This window comes from Aulostomus chinensis, chromosome 9, assembly GCF_037954235.1.
Source record: "Aulostomus chinensis isolate RoL2024-O1b breed Wild chromosome 9, RoL_Achi_v1.0, whole genome shotgun sequence".
In the NCBI taxonomy this organism is placed as follows: domain Eukaryota; kingdom Metazoa; phylum Chordata; class Actinopteri; order Syngnathiformes; family Aulostomidae; genus Aulostomus; species Aulostomus chinensis.
In genome coordinates, this window is record NC_141328.1 from 19,811,375 (window position 1) to 19,829,773 (window position 18,399).

At 39.0% G+C, this 18,399-nt stretch overlaps 1 protein-coding gene across 1 annotated transcript; it reads right to left on the reverse strand.

Moving 5' to 3' along the window:
- Positions 1-2,385: 2,385 nt before the first annotated feature.
- chrna4b (cholinergic receptor, nicotinic, alpha 4b) lies at positions 2,386-11,969 on the reverse strand. The gene is made up of 6 exons (XM_086214109.1): positions 11,851-11,969; positions 8,431-8,582; positions 6,837-6,881; positions 6,649-6,758; positions 3,911-5,348; positions 2,386-3,019 (listed from the first exon to the last, which is right to left on the reverse strand). The coding sequence occupies exons 1-6, from the start codon at positions 11,900-11,902 to the stop codon at positions 2,894-2,896; spliced, it is 1,923 nt and encodes a 640-aa protein (XP_086070235.1). The 5' UTR covers positions 11,903-11,969; the 3' UTR covers positions 2,386-2,893.
- Between the last annotated feature and the right edge of the window lie 6,430 nt (positions 11,970-18,399).

Sequence of the window (18,399 nt, forward strand, 5' to 3'; positions counted from 1 at the left end):
TGAATCGTCCATTAAACAGTCCAGAGTCAAAAGAGCAAAATGCAATATACCGAAATCCCCAAATATACCGAGATCAGAATGATGCTCGAAACATACAATATCAGACTGGGACTGGGAATGGCAAAGACAGCAGTAAAAAGAGATGGGCATGAAACACAGGTGTGAACAGAAAAACGGTGGGAGGACACAAGGAGGGAAGTAAAATTAAAAATGACACGTGAAGAAAGAAAATTCCAGTATAAAACAGGAAGTACACGTTGAAACACAACATACATGAAGTTCAAAACATATAATTCTGGGCTTCATGACATTCCCAAGCTCAACGGGGCATATTCTAAAGGATCTTTCTGATCCTTTCATTGGTGCTTTAAAAAAAAATAAAAATTTCCAACCGAAAAGAACCGTTGATTCACAAAACATTGTCTCAAATTATCATTAGCAAAGAGCAGTGTAGGAAAAACATTCAGCCAGCAGTTGAAGCTGCACAATTAACCTTTGCTAAATAGTTTTTACATCTTTATTAAATAAACTGGTCCAATAATGAGTGTTTCTTTAATTGAATATTTTTAAGCTGTTGGAGATATCGAAAAGATCCATGAAAATAAACCTTACAAGTCCAGTGAACGTGAACATGAACATAACGTGATGTTAACACAAGTGGAGCTATTCAATTATAAGAAATGAACCCAGGGTATGATTATAACTCTGATAATTCTTTGCCACTTCAATACAATTCCTTCATTGGTGTCATACACTGTTTTTTCTCCATTGCTAATTAGTAATTTCCTTTAACCCTGTCCCCCAGTGGAAGACATTAGTGATTAAGAACTGACATCATCATCATTAACATCAATCAATCCGTCTATTTTCTGCCTTTTCAAGAAAACTCGTTTAATGTATAAAGAACAGATATTTGTTTTAATGTAATAAAACTTAACAGTCTGACTCAAATGGACAGTACCCAATATAATATTTCTTTATTAATTATATTTATTGTGACTGGTTTCCTTTTTTTTAATGTAAATGGAAAATTCTGGTCAGTTTTTCAGCCTGGGTTCTTTTTTCTTCTCCTTTTGGGTGGAAATTATTGATGGAAATCAACATAGATGTTTATAATGTATATGTATATCTTTCTAATTCTATATAGATCCATTCCAAAATGTTGTAAAAAAAAATCTTTTTTACAAACCAAGTGATAAAACGACTCTCTTAGTGGACAGATTTTATGAATGATAGCCCTGTATTAGCGACCCATGTGTGAGGGATAGCTGTTGTTGTTTTTTAGATTTTTAGGCTTTGCACACTGGAAATAAAAACTGTAATCACCAAAATACGTGTTTTGTAAGGAAAAATATATCTTTGTCGCACAGAGACCTTGAAGACCCATTCAGTCTGTTATGAGGGCCGTTCTGCTTTGCCTGACATGGAAGAATACGTGTTTATTAGCAGGCCAAACCCAACCCACACCCTTCTTTTTGAATTGATGTATGCCTTATTGATTATAGAATAACAATTGAGCTCTCCACATGGTTCTGGTCCTCCTGGCGTAAACAGGTATCGTTAATCGTGCATTTTGTCCACCAACAGGTTGTGAGAGGAGGCTGAATAAGCAGAGAGTAAAGTTCCCGTGGGTTTTTGGAAATGATTATCAGTGAAGCAAAATGTGTATCTTTTCATTAAGGACACGAACGTTCTCTCTCAGTTGTATATTTGTTCACTTGCTGCTTTCCTTATTTAAGACCCACCCACTGCACTCGTTGTATTTTCTAGAAAGTTAAACCAAAACCTGGACTTGGGCAGATCCCACCATCACTACCCAACATGAAAAACATTGCACCCGTTTTGGAATTTAATCATTTTGGTCCTCATCAGTCGTTTCCACTCAAGAATAGGAAAATAGAACCCTGATTGAAAATTACTAGAATTTTCCTTCAAAAATACAAAACTCATGCACCACATATTTGACTGAGGGTTAGATTTGAAAATGTTGACTAAAGTTAATGATTATTAAAATCATGACATAAAGAAATTTATTCGGGCCAGTTCTTCTACTTTTATTCTACTCGTTAATCAAGCAATAGAAATAATTAAATGACCTCTTGCCTTGTTTCTGTGGTGGCGGAGGTTGAGGGACAGAGGGGTTAAACTTGATTGAACCCCTCCCTCGACACCCGATAGTGCTGCGTTAGTAACAAATGAGAATGACTGAAAGAAATATTGAATACTTGTGTTTATTTAACTGCTACAATTAGAAAACCACAGAGATGTATGTGTGCTTACCTAAGCAGTGACCACTGCAAAAATCTTTACGCCTGAACACACACACACGCACGCACGCACGCACGCACGCACGCACGCTCCACTATTCACCATAAAATTGTTTCACTGCATAATATTGAATAAAGGTTGCACATAAATATATGTATCAGATGAATATTTGGTTGGAGCGCTGTACTGTCAAGATGCCGCTGTGCGTATATCACTGATGTTGTTGAGGAAAACTGAGTTTAAACCAAACCTTGTAGATATTCCTGCTCAGACGGGAGTCGAGATGCTTCTGTGTGTTTTTTCTACAGATGAAAATGTGTCAGTCTTGTTTTCACTGTCTGTAATGAAGGGGACAGCATGAGCTCTACAGCTCAATGTCAAAATGAAATCGTGCGGAAGGATATTTTTGCTGTTGGCCTTTTGCCCTCATTAAGTATTTATATGCCCACTTTAATCAATAATATATATTTCATCTTGTTCCTCCGTGAGTAACCTTTTGATAACCCGTAACAAGAGCAAGAAGTGTAACTTGTAGTCCTTAAAAAAATACAAATAATAATAAAAAAAAACATAATATATCCTCTCTCAGTGTTCTTGGTTTCCCGTTCCCTTTGACAAGGAGGTTTTAGATCATTCCAGCCAGCCAAGGAGGAAGAAAGAGTCCCACAGATCCCAGTATACACACCAGTACAAACATCCAGAGGAATATCCTGTCAATGACCATTGCCACATACTTCCAGTCCTCCTTCACCTAGCAGAGAGGGGACACAGCAGAGGGACATTTCAATTTTCACACCACACCACCTCTCTTTTTACCAGCTGTCAGTTTTCACCCTTGATTGATTTCTCTCGAATGGCTGATTTTTTTCATTATGAGGCAGCTATCTCCTAAATGTCATTCAATCTTTGCTTGACTCTCTTCTGAAAAATTCAAGGTTAAATTACAGTGGCGCCATTGTTTCAAACCCAGACCTTTTAGGCGTCTGACGCTAGAGAGTACATTGCAGTATCAATGAATACAAAAGGGTTTTAGAATAATTTTTGATCTCCTCCCATTCTTTCTGCCAGCAGACATTAAAACAGACTCTGCCTGATGTTCAGAGGACTAACACTTTGATTGTGTTATGCAAGCATTCATGTGTAGCCTTTCACATTGATTTCTGCTCAGTCCAAACTGGTTACGCTCAAAAAAATGCTGGTTATACATTTATTGTTGCACTAATATCTCATCCTTATCCTCTTCTTTTTGTATTACAAGTTAAAAAGTTAAAGTTGTTTTTCCTCTTCCTGTTTTGCTGACGTGATCTGTGCTTAAATGACCACCTCCCTTCAGAAGATGCATTTTACCGAGTCAGCGAACTGACAATATACACAATGCACTGGATGTTGCCATCATACGCTGAGAATATTAATTTTGAATGATAGAAGGTCAGTTACTTATATTTTTCTAATGCACAAGTGATACTTTGTTACAATAAGAAGCTGCACCTCGAGCATGTGACGAATACCAAAAAGCATTGAATAAAAACCTGGCAAACTGATCAAAGCCCCACTGCATTAGGAGGAGGAGGTGGCTTGTGTGATGACATATTTCAGATTATTTTGATTTAAAAACGATGAAGAATTTCTCTCTAGTACTTACAGAAAAGTCGTCGTCCTCAGCCCTGAGATGATCAGCAATGTATTGAACCCCCTCTATGGCCCGTTGTATTGCTGGGGAAATAGCAGGAATTGTTGCCTCCTGCTGGGTACATGGGTCTTTTGTCACCTCTTCTTTGAAGGTTTCTTTTAGATACTCTGTAAAGGGTTGCTTCTTCGCCCGTGCTGAATTCCCCGTGGTCCCAGGCCCTTCATCATGCAGACAGCAGTACTGAAAGCTGCGAGAGCGACACCGAAGCCCACCTCTCTGAGGAAGCTCCCTCTGTTGGTCACACATTTGCTCCGCGCTGAAGGAACGACCGTTTGGGGCCAGCGCATCTGCTTCTTGCCTGGATAGGCTACAGAGGGGACCCAGTGGCAAAGTTGGGGGCAAGGACAATTGGGAAGAATATGAGGCTGAGGGGTTGTGTCCTTGTTGGAGTTGCTTCTCTGAGAAAGCTGAATACTGATTGGTTAGGGATCTGCAGAAAATACTGGTCTTAAGTGAGGGATCTTTCTTGTTGAGGTCATCCCGAGGGGGGGATGGTCGAGACGGGGAACAGACCATGATTTTTGGACTATCTGATGGAGTCTTTGGGAGGCTATTCTCCACCTGTCCCATTTGTCTCAACTCTGTCTCGAACCCCATCCAAAAGGCTTGTGAGTTGCCTGTTGCAGATATTGTGGTTGGGTGGTGCATCATCTCAATAAGTTTCTTGCAGTGCTGCTTGGCTGTGCCTGGGGGACGTTTCATGAAGAGGACTCGGGGAACTATGTCCAAAAATACCCTGCGCACCCAGTGAGGCATTCCATGGGTTTGTGGTGATCGGTGATGCACGTTTAAAACAAAGACAGTAATGATGATGGATAGTGTGACAAAAACCATGGTAAACAGCAAGTATTCACCAATCAGTGGAATCACCAGGGATGTAGATGGTATTATTTCCGTGATCAACAGGAGGAAAACTGTCAGTGACAGTAACACTGAGATACACAAGGTGATCTTCTCTCCACATTGTGATGGCAAATAAAACACCAGCACAGTCAAACAAGAGATTAGCAGACAGGGGATTATCAGGTTAATAGTGTAGAACAACGGAAGCCTCCGGATGATGAAGTAGTAAGTGATGTCTGCATAGATCTCTGTGCAGCACTCATACTTTTTGGTGTTGTACTTGCCCACTGCATTTACAATGACCCACTCCCCGCTCTCCCAGTAGTCCATCTGGTCCACATCACTGGCCATGCTGATCAAATCTATCTTGGCACGGTCGTAAGTCCATGAGCCAAATTTCATCTTGCAGCTTTGTTGGTCAAAAGGGAAAAAGGTGACATCTATGCTGCATGAGGACTTGTAAATGGCTGGCGGCATCCACTTTATCCGCCCATCATAAAAGAGATGTGCCTTAGTAAGGTGTGTTACTGCAAAATCGCCATCAGCACTGCAGATGAAATCAATATACAAAAGGGAGAGTTAGGTAGAAACACCTCAAAATATACTTCATATGTTTTCATCATTAAAAGTTGCATTAGTTCCATTAATGTTAATATTTAACCCTTAATTGTTGGGGAAGCATGTCTTTATTGACAGGAGATCCAACAAACACATGCTAAAAGTTATTTTTACTGCAATGGTGAACAGACTGTCACCTTTTATCCTGATGTATGTAAAACATGTAGTGATGGTTTATTAATTCATTATTGAACAATGAGCATCCATTTGTTGTGGCATGATTGTCATTGAATAATTCATTGAAAGAGATTCATTGGATAATAACTAATTGGACTTTTATTCACACTCTCAGCTTTTGTCAGCTCAAATATGCAAAGAAAGACTATTCCTCTGTGCATATATGCAGATGACACTCACATTAACATCACCAAATGATTTTAATCGCACGGCTTTTATGCAAAAGTAAGCACAGCAAATGAAATACTGTACTGCACGTGGATTTTTAAGCCTCCACACATTCCTTATATCTCTGCATTGCCATCCCTCCTGTACTGGAACAGATTTTAAAACCCTGCCTCTCATTGATAAATCGCAAAAAGTTTTGAGATGGAAAAATAATTTCTGCTTTTTTCTTTAGGGTGCACATTTTTATTCATTTCACGTCCTTTTGTTAGTCTAGTCCCAGGGTCTTTGTAAAGTGCTTTGAATCACATTACTGTATGTGTGGTACCATGTCTTCCCTCATTAGTTCATAGCCTCGGACATTTCATCAGGAGAAAGCACAATCGTATCTTTTTTTAATGACGTGGATTTGACATGTGTCTTCAGCAAATTCTGCCATGCCTATTTCTAATACACTTTGTTGATATTAGATCAGGATTTCCCTCCTTTAACGTGAAATAAATACAACTCTACCTGATGCAGCCGCACTTGAGGCATTTTATCGGAGGCCTTTTGAAACACATCCAATTACATTTCATCTCCTTATTCCTAGCCTAATGTATTGCAATGTACCCAGCTTTGTTTATAACCACATCCATTAGGGTTGACCTTGTTCACATTTTTTCAGATACTTTACTTTATGACATTGGCACAGGACAGAATACTTGGCACAGCAGCAGAATTCTCGTGTTTTCCCTCCAGTAATTCCATCTGTTGGAATTAAATAATCGAAATCTTAACATTTTCTTAAGAATGCTAATGTTTAAGATTCCAGCAACCACCTTATCTGACTGGAGGAAACAACACATCCAGATTAAAACACACAAGCTACTGACACAGATCCTCACTTGTTGTAGAGGACGATGTCAGGCCTCCAGATGATCTCTGAGGGAATACGTATGGAAGTGACATTTTCATATTCCTCGGGGTTCCAGCGGAGCTTGTAATCGTTCCATTCCTGCAGGAGAACATTAATCATATTTACACACTGTAGATGTCTACCGGACTGAATTTTCAGCCTCCCGTCACCACATACTTGCTTAACCCAGACGTTTGTAGTCATCATCTGGTTCTTCTCATCCTTGTTTCATGTAAACAGAAAAGCAAATCGGTGTTACATTCAAGTTATTTCAGACATGACATGCCTGAATGCTATCATCATCACATATTTAGAATGTCTTTCAACGCGCGATTTTTTTAATCTTCTACAAACACTCATAGATAAAAAATGTTTTAACAAGACTGTGCTCGCAATTTTGAAGAAGCAGAATGATTGTACATTTTTCAAATATCTTTACGCTACATGATAAAACTTTGACATCAGCTTCTGTTGGTTTTTTTGTTGTTGTTGTTGTTTCTGTTTAGAAATGTGACTGGCTGAGTTGTGTTCTTCACAGGATAATAAATACCTTCCCTAGCATTTCTTTGCTGGTATTTTTTAAGCTGTTACTAGAGGATAGGCATCCTGTAGCATCGTGATAAAACAGTATGAGGATGTCAACCATTATAGTTGGAGGTTTCCCAGAGCGACATGGTTCTGTAAATTACGTGCAAAAACGAAACATTAACATTTGATATTAAAAAGAAACTGCGTGCTTTGATACATATGTTTTTATGGTTTTACTTTTAAGTACAAAATGAAAATATTTTGAGTAGTTTTGTGCCATTACTGTTTTTATAAGCATTAAATGATTCAACCAAATGTAGATGCTGACTATACAAAAAGCATTTATTTGCTCTGAAACTGTTTGACGGACTGTCAAGATGCATATGAGTATTCTCATAATTGATCTTGAAGTTATCCAAAAGATTTCTGATTTGATTACATTTTTGCATTCCATCGGAGTATGTTACTAATAATAAAAATGCCATGTCATTTGTGTAACAGCAGTAATGAGCTCAATTTCAAAGTTATCTGGTCCAACCCTGCAGAAACAAAGTAAAGCAAATGCTAGGCTGCCCATGCAAGAACACTGTCACCGTATCAGCTCCAGGTATTCCGCTGTAGCATCTAAGATAGATGAAGCACACAAGAGGAGAAGCCAACCTGAGGATACTCTCACTACCAGGCATATGGAGCAAGCACTGTCAACTAATAGTAGAGAATCAACCCCACAGCGATGCATTTTTTTCCCCTCCATTTTTGAGCTGCAATAGGAAACTTTGCCAGCTACTTGCACCAAACTGCAGTTAGAGATGTTCTAAAATGATTTCAGCTCAGTCAACAGAAACACTCTGACGTTTTGTATGTAAAACGCTCATTGCAGGCTTGTGTTTCGACTTTCTGCACATACTTGGAAACCATAGCGACACGAGAGAGTAAAGATGCTACTCTGTTCAGACAAGATGAGTCTAGTCTAGGAGATAGTGTGATTATTTACTGCATTCTTGACAACTGAATTTAATTTGGGGAACATAAATCTCCTCCTTGCTGGTTTCATTTCCGCTCAGAACGGATCTGAAAATTGAAAGTTATCTTTCCAGCCTGGTATAGCTTTGTGTTCATGAGAAATATAATTTATATATATGACAACAGGTCCAAAAAATCTATTAGTTACACAATTGCATTCATAATAAATCAACACTTGAGAGAAACATCTTGTGTTTGAAGGTTGTGAGGTTTTACTCACCACATCTATAAGCTGGGCAATAGACAGTCCAAAGTGAACAAGCACCGTGTCTGAAGTGTTTTCCACAGGCCGGGAGTGTTTATTGTAATGTACAAACAGGTCCTGGAGCAGCCTCTCTTCAGCGTGGGCTCGGGGTCCAACTTGGGAACAAACTAATGGGAAGACAGGAGAAACATGAGGAACCCAGCGATACTTGAACTCTTGTGTATCTCTTATGTATCTATTAATCTTTCTTATATACTTCCGTATGCGGATGGTCCGCTAATCCCTGTACTCATTAACTTACGTACAGAACTATGACATTATATATCTTTATTAGCACTTTAAATCATCTCTGGGGTTTAGTACTTTTTAAATTTGAGAATAACATAGAATCCATATTTGCTTTATATTAAATTGCTTCTATTGTCTTCCTCTTAAAGTATTGTGATCTAAATTGGATTCAGCTGGTGCAGCCGCGCCACAGTGAAGAATCCACTGTTGCGGATACACAGCATAATCTAAAAGGCGGGTGACCTCTATTATACACAGGTAGCATATGGTTACATGAGCTGTATGTGAGAGATGGGAGGGAGAGGGCCGCCGAGGATGAGAGAAGGAAAAAAAGGATGAATCCGAGGACATCCGTTGTGTCTCCTAAAGACATGCTGATGGAGCGATCTGTTCAGATGCCCCCGCACCACCACCACCACCACCACCCCCTCCTCTCACTATCCCTCTGCTCCTGCTGTACAGATGGAGCAACTCAATCACATTGCTCTCGCCCTTTACACCCAGCTCTCATAGCACTGAGGGTCACCTAATGACATCTGGGAACAATTAAAAAAATGGGGATTGTCCCGAAGCTCATACAGGACAATGTCCTTTGTATTTCAGTCGTTTTTTATATTCTTGTTATTCATTCTCTTCTGGACATTCATCATTAGATGATTTATTTAAATTCATCCACTGAGAGTTCATTATGGCCTGTACTACTTCATATTTCAATGACTGTCTTGTGTGTGGAGTGCTGTATGGCATATATATATATATATATATAAGTATTGTTCTTTGCTCAGTGTACACAATGTTAATTTCAGTGGGAGCTGGGGGAGTGTTTTTATTACCTTGTAATAGTTATGACTACATAATCTATCTATCTATCTATCTATCTATCTATCTATCTATCTATCTATCTATCTATCTATCTATCTGCTCTTCTAACTTGTCTTCTTTAGACAGGGACACAGGTGTTGTTGTTGTGCTGCTGGCCTTCCTCTCAAGTCCCCATTCACACTCAATCAAAGTTGATGGGCTGTCCTTCAGTTGCCTGAAATCTGGATTCCTCAGTTTTTTAAGGCTCGGAATCAATATCATATTAACTGGATCTCTTTTTTCTCCCATGTTTTTCTTTCTCTATACCTCAGAATCATTTTGACGTCTTCAGACAACATTACAACCTTGAAATGTCTCCGCATGAGAAGAACTAATACAGGAACTGTTGTTTCGTCAGCTCAGTGCGATATCGGGCGAATGCAGCTGATATGAAATGAAGGGATGTCCCAGTAGATAGTAAAACAGCCATGCAGCTAATGGGTTTGAATGGGAGAGCTAGCAGGGTGTCCCGGTTTTGACAACAAGTGAGTCAGAGCAGTAATGTGTGCAGGAAAAAGTAGCTAACCATTGGATGGGTCTGTTGATGCTTTTCATAGGACACGATGAACGGCACTGGTGCAGACAGTGATAATACCTCACCTTTCAGTAGCCATAATGGAGGTTTTCATTCCATTCAAGGATCAAGGAAAAAGTACTTTTACTTATTTGTGGAAATCATGCCATTCTTTTTCATGTATTTTTTTTTTTGATGGTCCACCTGACCTCGCTATTTGTGTACTGTTTCCAAGAAAATCCACCTTTTAAAAGAACACGGCATCTTTTTGGGGAAAATATGCTTTTTGTTTTTCTTCTCCAGAGCAAGACGAGGCGGTAGATACCTCTGCAGGGAGCTGAAACCCGTAGAGAGCAGCTGACAGGTATTTAGCTTAGCAAAATGAATGGTAAACGTATCTCCATCAAAGTAATAAAATGCTCTTTTCTCAAAGATCAGTCTTTGCCTCTATTAATTAAATAACACTGCTCATAACATTGTTAATAATCATGAAATAATCATTTGAAGATAGAAAAATACTATAATATTATAATCGTTCCCATTGTTGGAACTACTTCCCTGACCGGGTGTAATGATGTGACGTGGCACCTCAGAATCTCCTCCATTACTCCAGCCTACAAAACAAAAGACTAGAAGAGCAAAATCCACTACTAATCATGGCCAACTACGTAAGAGGAGGAGGAGGATCGCTTTTGTATCAACTTAGATCCCAGTGTTATCTATTTGGTGACGGAGGTATGCTAACCTGCCCATCCACTACCAGACATTGTGCTGAGCTCACTAGCCATCAGCTTCTCTCTGGGGGTCTCAGCTCCCTAACACAGCACAGGAGAGAGAAGAGTAGCAAACCTTCTCATCATCCGGCTCTGGAGAAGATGGCAAATGAATGTATTTACCAAAAAAGTTGCATTTTCCTTCCTACATGTGATTAGCATGAGATATGTCAATCATACAGAGAAGTTAATCATAAATTAATTATATATAACACTAATACACCTTAATATTTCCAGCTTAACAAAACACAAACCTAACAGTTTCAGCCTGGATAGAGGAACTGCACCCAGTTCTGTCTCTATTTGATCAATGCATGTTCATAGGCAGATAATTCATGAGCTGCAAACATCAGCTAGTGCTGCTCTTCGTTCACACAAAGCTTGTTACCAGGTTACTAAGCAACAGGGGCAGCTGCTACCTCCTTAGCCAATGAAAAACTATAGAAAACAATTTTTGTGTTCCGAAGGATGTGCTTAAATTAATGAATGTATTAGTCATCTTGTCACAAAAGGAAATCAGTGCGGTTCTAAATAGGCTAATGGAACATGGTTCATTAGGGAGCGTATGGAAGTCACTTCATTTATTTATTAAAAAAAGATTTAAAAGAAAGAAAGGCCTCTATTTGTAATATTTTTTCAGGACTCTCTCTCTCTCTCTTATTTAAAAAAAACCCCAAAACTGTACCCTCCCTCAATATCTAAAAATAATATATTAATGCCAAATATGCTCAAAGATTAAAACTTCCATCTAACCCTGTTGGTGCTGCTGATGAATTTAACACAGCAATATTTTCAGCTCTAAATGAATGAAAAAGAAATGAGAAGAGTAAAAGTTTTAACAGCGTCCCCTCCTGTAAAAGCATCTATACGCCTCACCAAAACTGAATAAATTAAATTAATAGATCTCTGCCCCCCCCCACCCATACCCGTACTTCTCTCCCAATTATTTTTCTACAGTCCCTTATGATAATTTGGAAAAAAGAAAAAAAAGACATTTACCTTGTGGAGGAAGAGTGAACAAAAGTAAGCTCACACATTTGTATATATCCATAGCGCTCCCACTTGTATCCACGTCTGTGAGTAGACTCCCTCCTAAATGTGTGGGACTTCAGTCCAGATGGTCCAGTCTGATTAAAACTGAGAATTCTGTCTTGAAGATGCAAGTCTTCAGGAATTTCGTATCAGTGTCCTTTCATGGTCTGGTGTTCTTCCTTATCCATGTTTCCAACTCTTGTTGTTCTGTGTGCCGGATCCAACACTTGAAAGTCCCTCCTTGCTCCACTGGAATCCCTCGTCCAAGTGTGCCTTATCCTTGTCTTTGCCAGGCTCCCTGTCTCTATCACTCCCTCCCTGGTCTCTCATCTCTCCGCCTCCTCACCTCATCTCCCTCTCTCTCTCTCTCTCTCTCTCTCTCTCTCTCTCACCCTCTCTCTCTCTCTCTCTCTCACTCACACGCACACAAACACACACACCTTATTTCTCTCTTTGCATGCTCTCTTTCCCTCCTACTTATTTTCTTCTCTCCTCGCTTCGCTTTTACTGTTGTCACTCCAATTTTTTTTCATGAAACTGAACTTTTTGTCAGTTCCTATGTGTAGGGGAGGGAAAGGGAGAATTCGTATGACAACCATTTCCCACCAGTATATACAGCATACATGAATAATGATGATGATAATAATAATAATAATAATGTGTAGCAGTGTATATCTAGTGTGTGGGTAACTGTCAAAGTCCTGCCTGCGTGTTGGAAGTGCCAGTGAGTCACAGAATCTCTGGGTACGACTGTCTGACCCCGTTTCCCAGGAGCATACCATCCCACCACCACCCCTCCCCCCCAACCAAACCCTTTATCTTACCCCTTCTTTGCTCTTTTAACCACCCCTGACCCTCACCTGCTGTCAAAAATTTTTCCTCATGATGTCTAAGAGATTTGTCTGTTTTTGCAACCTCTCTGCTCACACCAGAGCTTTTATACATCAGCAAGGCATATTTTCAAAGCCAGCAAACTACTGAGAGGTTGTTTTACATATTTTCACATTATCACTGCCAGGTTTTGATGATGGAAAGACGGAATGTCACTTTTTAAAACAAAACAAACAAACAAAAAAGAAAGACCTTGACTTGAGGAGTCATGTTTATTTGGTTGGAGCCAGCTCTTGACTTTCCAGTAGTTCTTTCTGAGTGTGTTATATGATAGAGAGCAACAAAAGAGATCCAGGCAGAGATATATTTCGCTGCTGTGGATGTCTCCGTCAGATATGTTTCTTTTCAATCCACTATGAGCCCACAGAGAAAAACCTCCGCAGTGTAACACATCAATATTTTTCTAATCAAAGACAGGGCTCTCTTGATCCGATGATGACTAACAGTGACTTGACAGATGAAGAGATTCCTCTCACCGGTGTGCCGACACAGCACAGATGTACAATTGTACCATCAGGGATTTGATAGAAGATTATTTAGTTGGATTGCTGACAGGAGTCCAGTAGGAATTTGTAAGTGGAACGCAACAGCATGGGGGCAACTATTAGAGGAAATTTCACTCTTGAGTCAAGGGCAGGGTGCACAAATGGGGCAATTACAGCCTGATGGTTGTCATATGCAGGGGGCTAACTCACACCCACATATAGATACAATATAATATCCCTCTGCGGACACCTCAGATGAACCAAACCATCTGTGTGTTCTTGCTTTTCTAATGGTAAGGGAGTGCACACGGTGACAGTATTCCCTTCTCGCAGGAGCCTCCTTAATAATTCAACTTGCCCTTGAAATTGAAAAAGCTTTGGTGATCCCCAAGCAGGCACTGTGACCTCTGCAATGTCGGCATGTCAGTCGACTCGCCACCTTGCTCCAGAAGTTTCTTTAAACACTAATATTTAGTCTCCACAACTCCTGGCTGGGCTTTCATGAACATCACAACAGATTTCTATACTGTTCTGAGAATTAATACGAATACATCTGCGATCACCTTTTGACCTTTCGTCCGTCCCACGTGACAAATTGATTGACACAAACATTTAGCGTCTGGCTCCTAGAAGACAAATATTGATGACTGTGGTGAGACGCTGACCTTTTTCAAGAACCATAATTTAGCGCAAGATTAAGGTACAAGTGTTTAGTTCTATTTTGAGGGGAGATAAAAACAAATACATGTTATTGGAATAAAGAAGCTCATGTAAACTGGTTGGAGGAACCTTCTCTGATCAGGGTTATTCTAAGGTGGCAGGCCTCTCTTTACACAAAGCTTGAAATAAGGAAACCTCTTACCTGTCCTGATATTTTAATATCATTTTATGGATGTTTTTTAGATCATTATTATGTTATTTAAACACATAGACAGACAACTCCTTAGCCCAGCAAGCCTATTACTGTAGTTTTACCTCACTCCAGAGTACATCGAATACATTACAAAGGTCGATCCTGAGTTGTGTGTTAGTTTCTGACTCTTGGAAAGGAGGAAAAACAGTACATCCCCCACCCCCCCAAAAAAACTACACTATCTCTACCACATCATACACACTAGGGCTGTTTTATGATGTCTTTTAATAACTATTCTTTACCTCCATTCACTGAGCCTCCCCTGAAACGCAGAAATATAAATGTGCTTGTATCAAGAAAAATAAAACACAGAAAACATATCTTTATCATCAGATAAGTTCTGATACCCTATTGGGACTCGGTAAAGTAAACTTTTTGAACAACCCCAGCAATGAATATTTCAATTATTTGACAAGAAATTAATGTATTATCCAAGCAGAACACTTGTTCAGGTGTGAGAAGATAACAGCCGCTAAAAACCAATCCACAGATTTGACTTGTTTTCACTGTGAGCCGACATAAGCGCGCTTCTTCAGCTCATTACAGCGTGAGTGGGCGGTGTTTGGTTTTTATATCAGCGGCTGCTTCAATGTGAATACAACATTCACACGTGGATGAACCAACGTAACCATTAGACTTTGTGTGTATTTGCCCGCCGTACAAATCATATAAATGTCAGGAAACTCCATTCCTGGCCACATGTCAAATTCAAATTTAGATCCCTGCTGACATAATATTTAATTTGCCAAATTGAAAAAGATTCCTGGAACTCTACCTTGACGATAAACACCAGCTTTTGGGTTTGTAATGAGTTGAAACCCTTCCAGAACGAGATTAATAATCCTGATAGTGTGCTTTTGCTTTGTCATTCTCTCTGCACTCCTGGCGAGAGGAGAGAGACAAAGTAGTGAGACACCAATGGAGGGAAAAGACATAATGTACCCACATAAGAAATAATATGTCCTGTACTAATATGCAGCTGTTGGTTTGACCAGGGACAGTTAGAGTCTTCCAGTTTCCGGTGCATCAAGACGAATCACAACCTGTTTTTTGTTGTTTTTTTTTTACAGAATTTTGCGGAAGCCAATATTGACCATTACTTCCTTTTTTTAATGCATTTACATTGAGGAACTCATTTTGTCCAGACATTCCGACTATCATTTCAAGCGACAAAACAAAAGGCCGTTTCCACTGTAAAACTTGTAGCCAGAGATCAGAGGGGAACCTGGCCAGCAGATGACAGCTTGAAAATCTGATTTCTGATGAGAACGGCAGATCAAGGAATACCTGTCATTGATCAGCTCGTTAGATCGCCTACTTGAATCGAGGTTGAACACAGGCACAAACTGCATTGTGTCACTTTGTCAGAAGTTACATTCAGACAAGCGCTGGTCATTATCAGGAGGAGACTAAAGGGGCCTTTCATGCCATCGCAACAATGTACTTTAGAGATGGGACACTTCATTTTTTTTTGTATCTTTATATGACATGACTTTTATGAAGGTACATTCATTAATTTTAGGCTACTGTTATTAAATTTGACTTGACTTTGACTTGCTTTATTTTATTGGCTTTTAAGGGAAATAACATTTTCTTTTTTTCATATATATATGTATACATATATATGTATACATATATATGTATACACATACATACATACACACACACACACACACTCACACACACACATATATATATATATATATATATATATATATATATATATATATATATATATATATATATATATATATATATATATATATAAATAGAAATCTTATATCTTATATAGAAATCTTGACCAGCAAGCCACACTTCACCTCTCCAGGTTACACTGTTCTGTTATGAGTCCTCGCCAAAGAGTTGCTAGGTAGATAGATAGATAGATAGATAGATAGATAGATAGATAGATAGATAGATAGATAGACAGATAGATAGATAGATAGATAGATAGATAGATAGATAGATAGATAGATAGATAGATAGATAAATAAATAGATAGATAGATAGATAGATAGATAAATAAATAGATACATACATACATACATAGACAGACAGACAGACAGACAGACAGACAGACAGACAGACAGACAGACAGATAGATACATACATACATACATACATACATACATACATAGACAGACAGACAGATAGATAGATAGATAGATAGATAGATAGATAGATAGATAGATAGATAGATAGATAGATAGATAGATAGATAGATAGATAGACAGACAGACAGACAGGTAGATAGATAGATAGATAGATAGACAGATAGATAGATAGATAGATAGATAGATAGATAGATAGATAGATAGATAGATAGATTGATAGATAGACAGACAGACAGGTAGATAGATAGATAGATAGATAGATAGACAGACAGACAGGTAGATAGATAGATAGATAGATAGATAGATGATAGATAGATAGATAGATAGATAGATAGATAGATAGATAGATAGAATTATCAGCATTATCATACATAAATGGGCAGCATAAAAATAGACAATATCAGAAAAATACATAAATAAATGGAAACAGCAGGATGCATGAATATTGCATGAATATGATATGAAGCTTCCTTTAACCTCTCATAGCAAGCAACACACTAACAGCACCATGGCAGCAGTGATAACACCAGCTGATGTAGTACTGAATAGTGTATTCTCCACTCTCAGATGTGTACAGTTACTCTCTCTGAGTAAACATGACATGACAAATACTGCACCAGTCTCCCCATCTTTGAGCTCCAAAGGGGTTCACTAAGCAAACTGAAGATTCATTTAATTTCCACTGCCAGCTGAAGAGACTTAATGTGAGAATGTGAGATGAATTATGAAAGTGTCAGCCCTCCGCTAATCTCCATGTTCACTTTGAACAGACAGGAGTGGCCACATGTAGTTACTGTACATAGGAGTTCATAATGCATTACTGGGCAATATATGGTGGTTTTTAATACATTCTGTGACATTTTTAACCCAAATTTGTCCGCAATTTACCTATCATTTACCTATTCACACACACACACACACACACCCTTGCATACTGATTTCAATAAGCTATCACCGTCTTAAGGCTTTGCCTATTAAGACCAATTTTGTATTCAGTGTCCTTTACCAGGACACTGAATACAAAACAGGAGTAAGTGATCGACGTGCCCACCATCTCATTAGGGATTAAAATGTTAGCATTAGCATCAGGTATGGTGGTCAAACTATGAATACAGTTCTTCAGTTTGGATTGGAACAGTTTCCTTTGTCTGAAACGCACTTCCAGTTAGAATGAGCGGCTTGATGCGTCTATAATGTTCTCTGTAAACTTGAAATACAAAGTTTCATTTAAATAATGACCTTGATTTTACTTGGGTATCTAACTTGGGTAATTTTATGGTACAAAAATGTATAATAAAATAAATAAATAAAAATTTAAAAATAAATAAATAAATAATAATAATGTAAAAATGTTGCAGCAGAATTGAAAACTGACAAAGTAAAAAAAAGGGTTATAATATATTCTAATGTTATTTCTAGCCTATGAAAATCCACAGGAGAAGATTGGTACTGTAATTTTTTCTTAGGTATCAGAAAAGTATCAGTCAGGGACCACAACAAAAGTCAATGTACAGGTGAAATGATCAGGATATCAACATTTTTTACCCAATCTTTGGAGCCACTACACCACAGACACCCCCCCCCCCCCGTGTCCTTGACGACCACAAACCCAGAAGGATCCCCCTGTGCCTTGCTACAGAACACTAGAACACTACATACATAATTCTGCATTCATTGTTAGACCAATTTGATCTTGCGTGGACACACGGTGTGTGGCCCTCTTAGCAGGGACACGCGTCAACAACAATAGTAGGGGGGGCCTATAGATTTCATGTTAATCAGACCACGGTCATGACTCACGAGGGGATTGAATCATCTGTAAGAATAGTGGAATTATTGATGGGCTCCCAGTGAAGTATGTGTGCTATTGATTCGATCACACAGAGCGCTCCCACAGAAACCAGCCTCCATCAGGCAAGGCTCTCTAGAACAGCCCCCGGGATCCGAGACCAGTGGGTCAGCTACAACTCCACATGTTCTGCCTTGGTGATTCACACCACTTTCTTTGTTACTCTCTCACGGACATGCATCCACCTTCAGACACGCAAGCCCACACAGACACAGGGAATGGAGCCATGCATGCATAAACACCCTGCCTTCTTGGGCTGCCAAG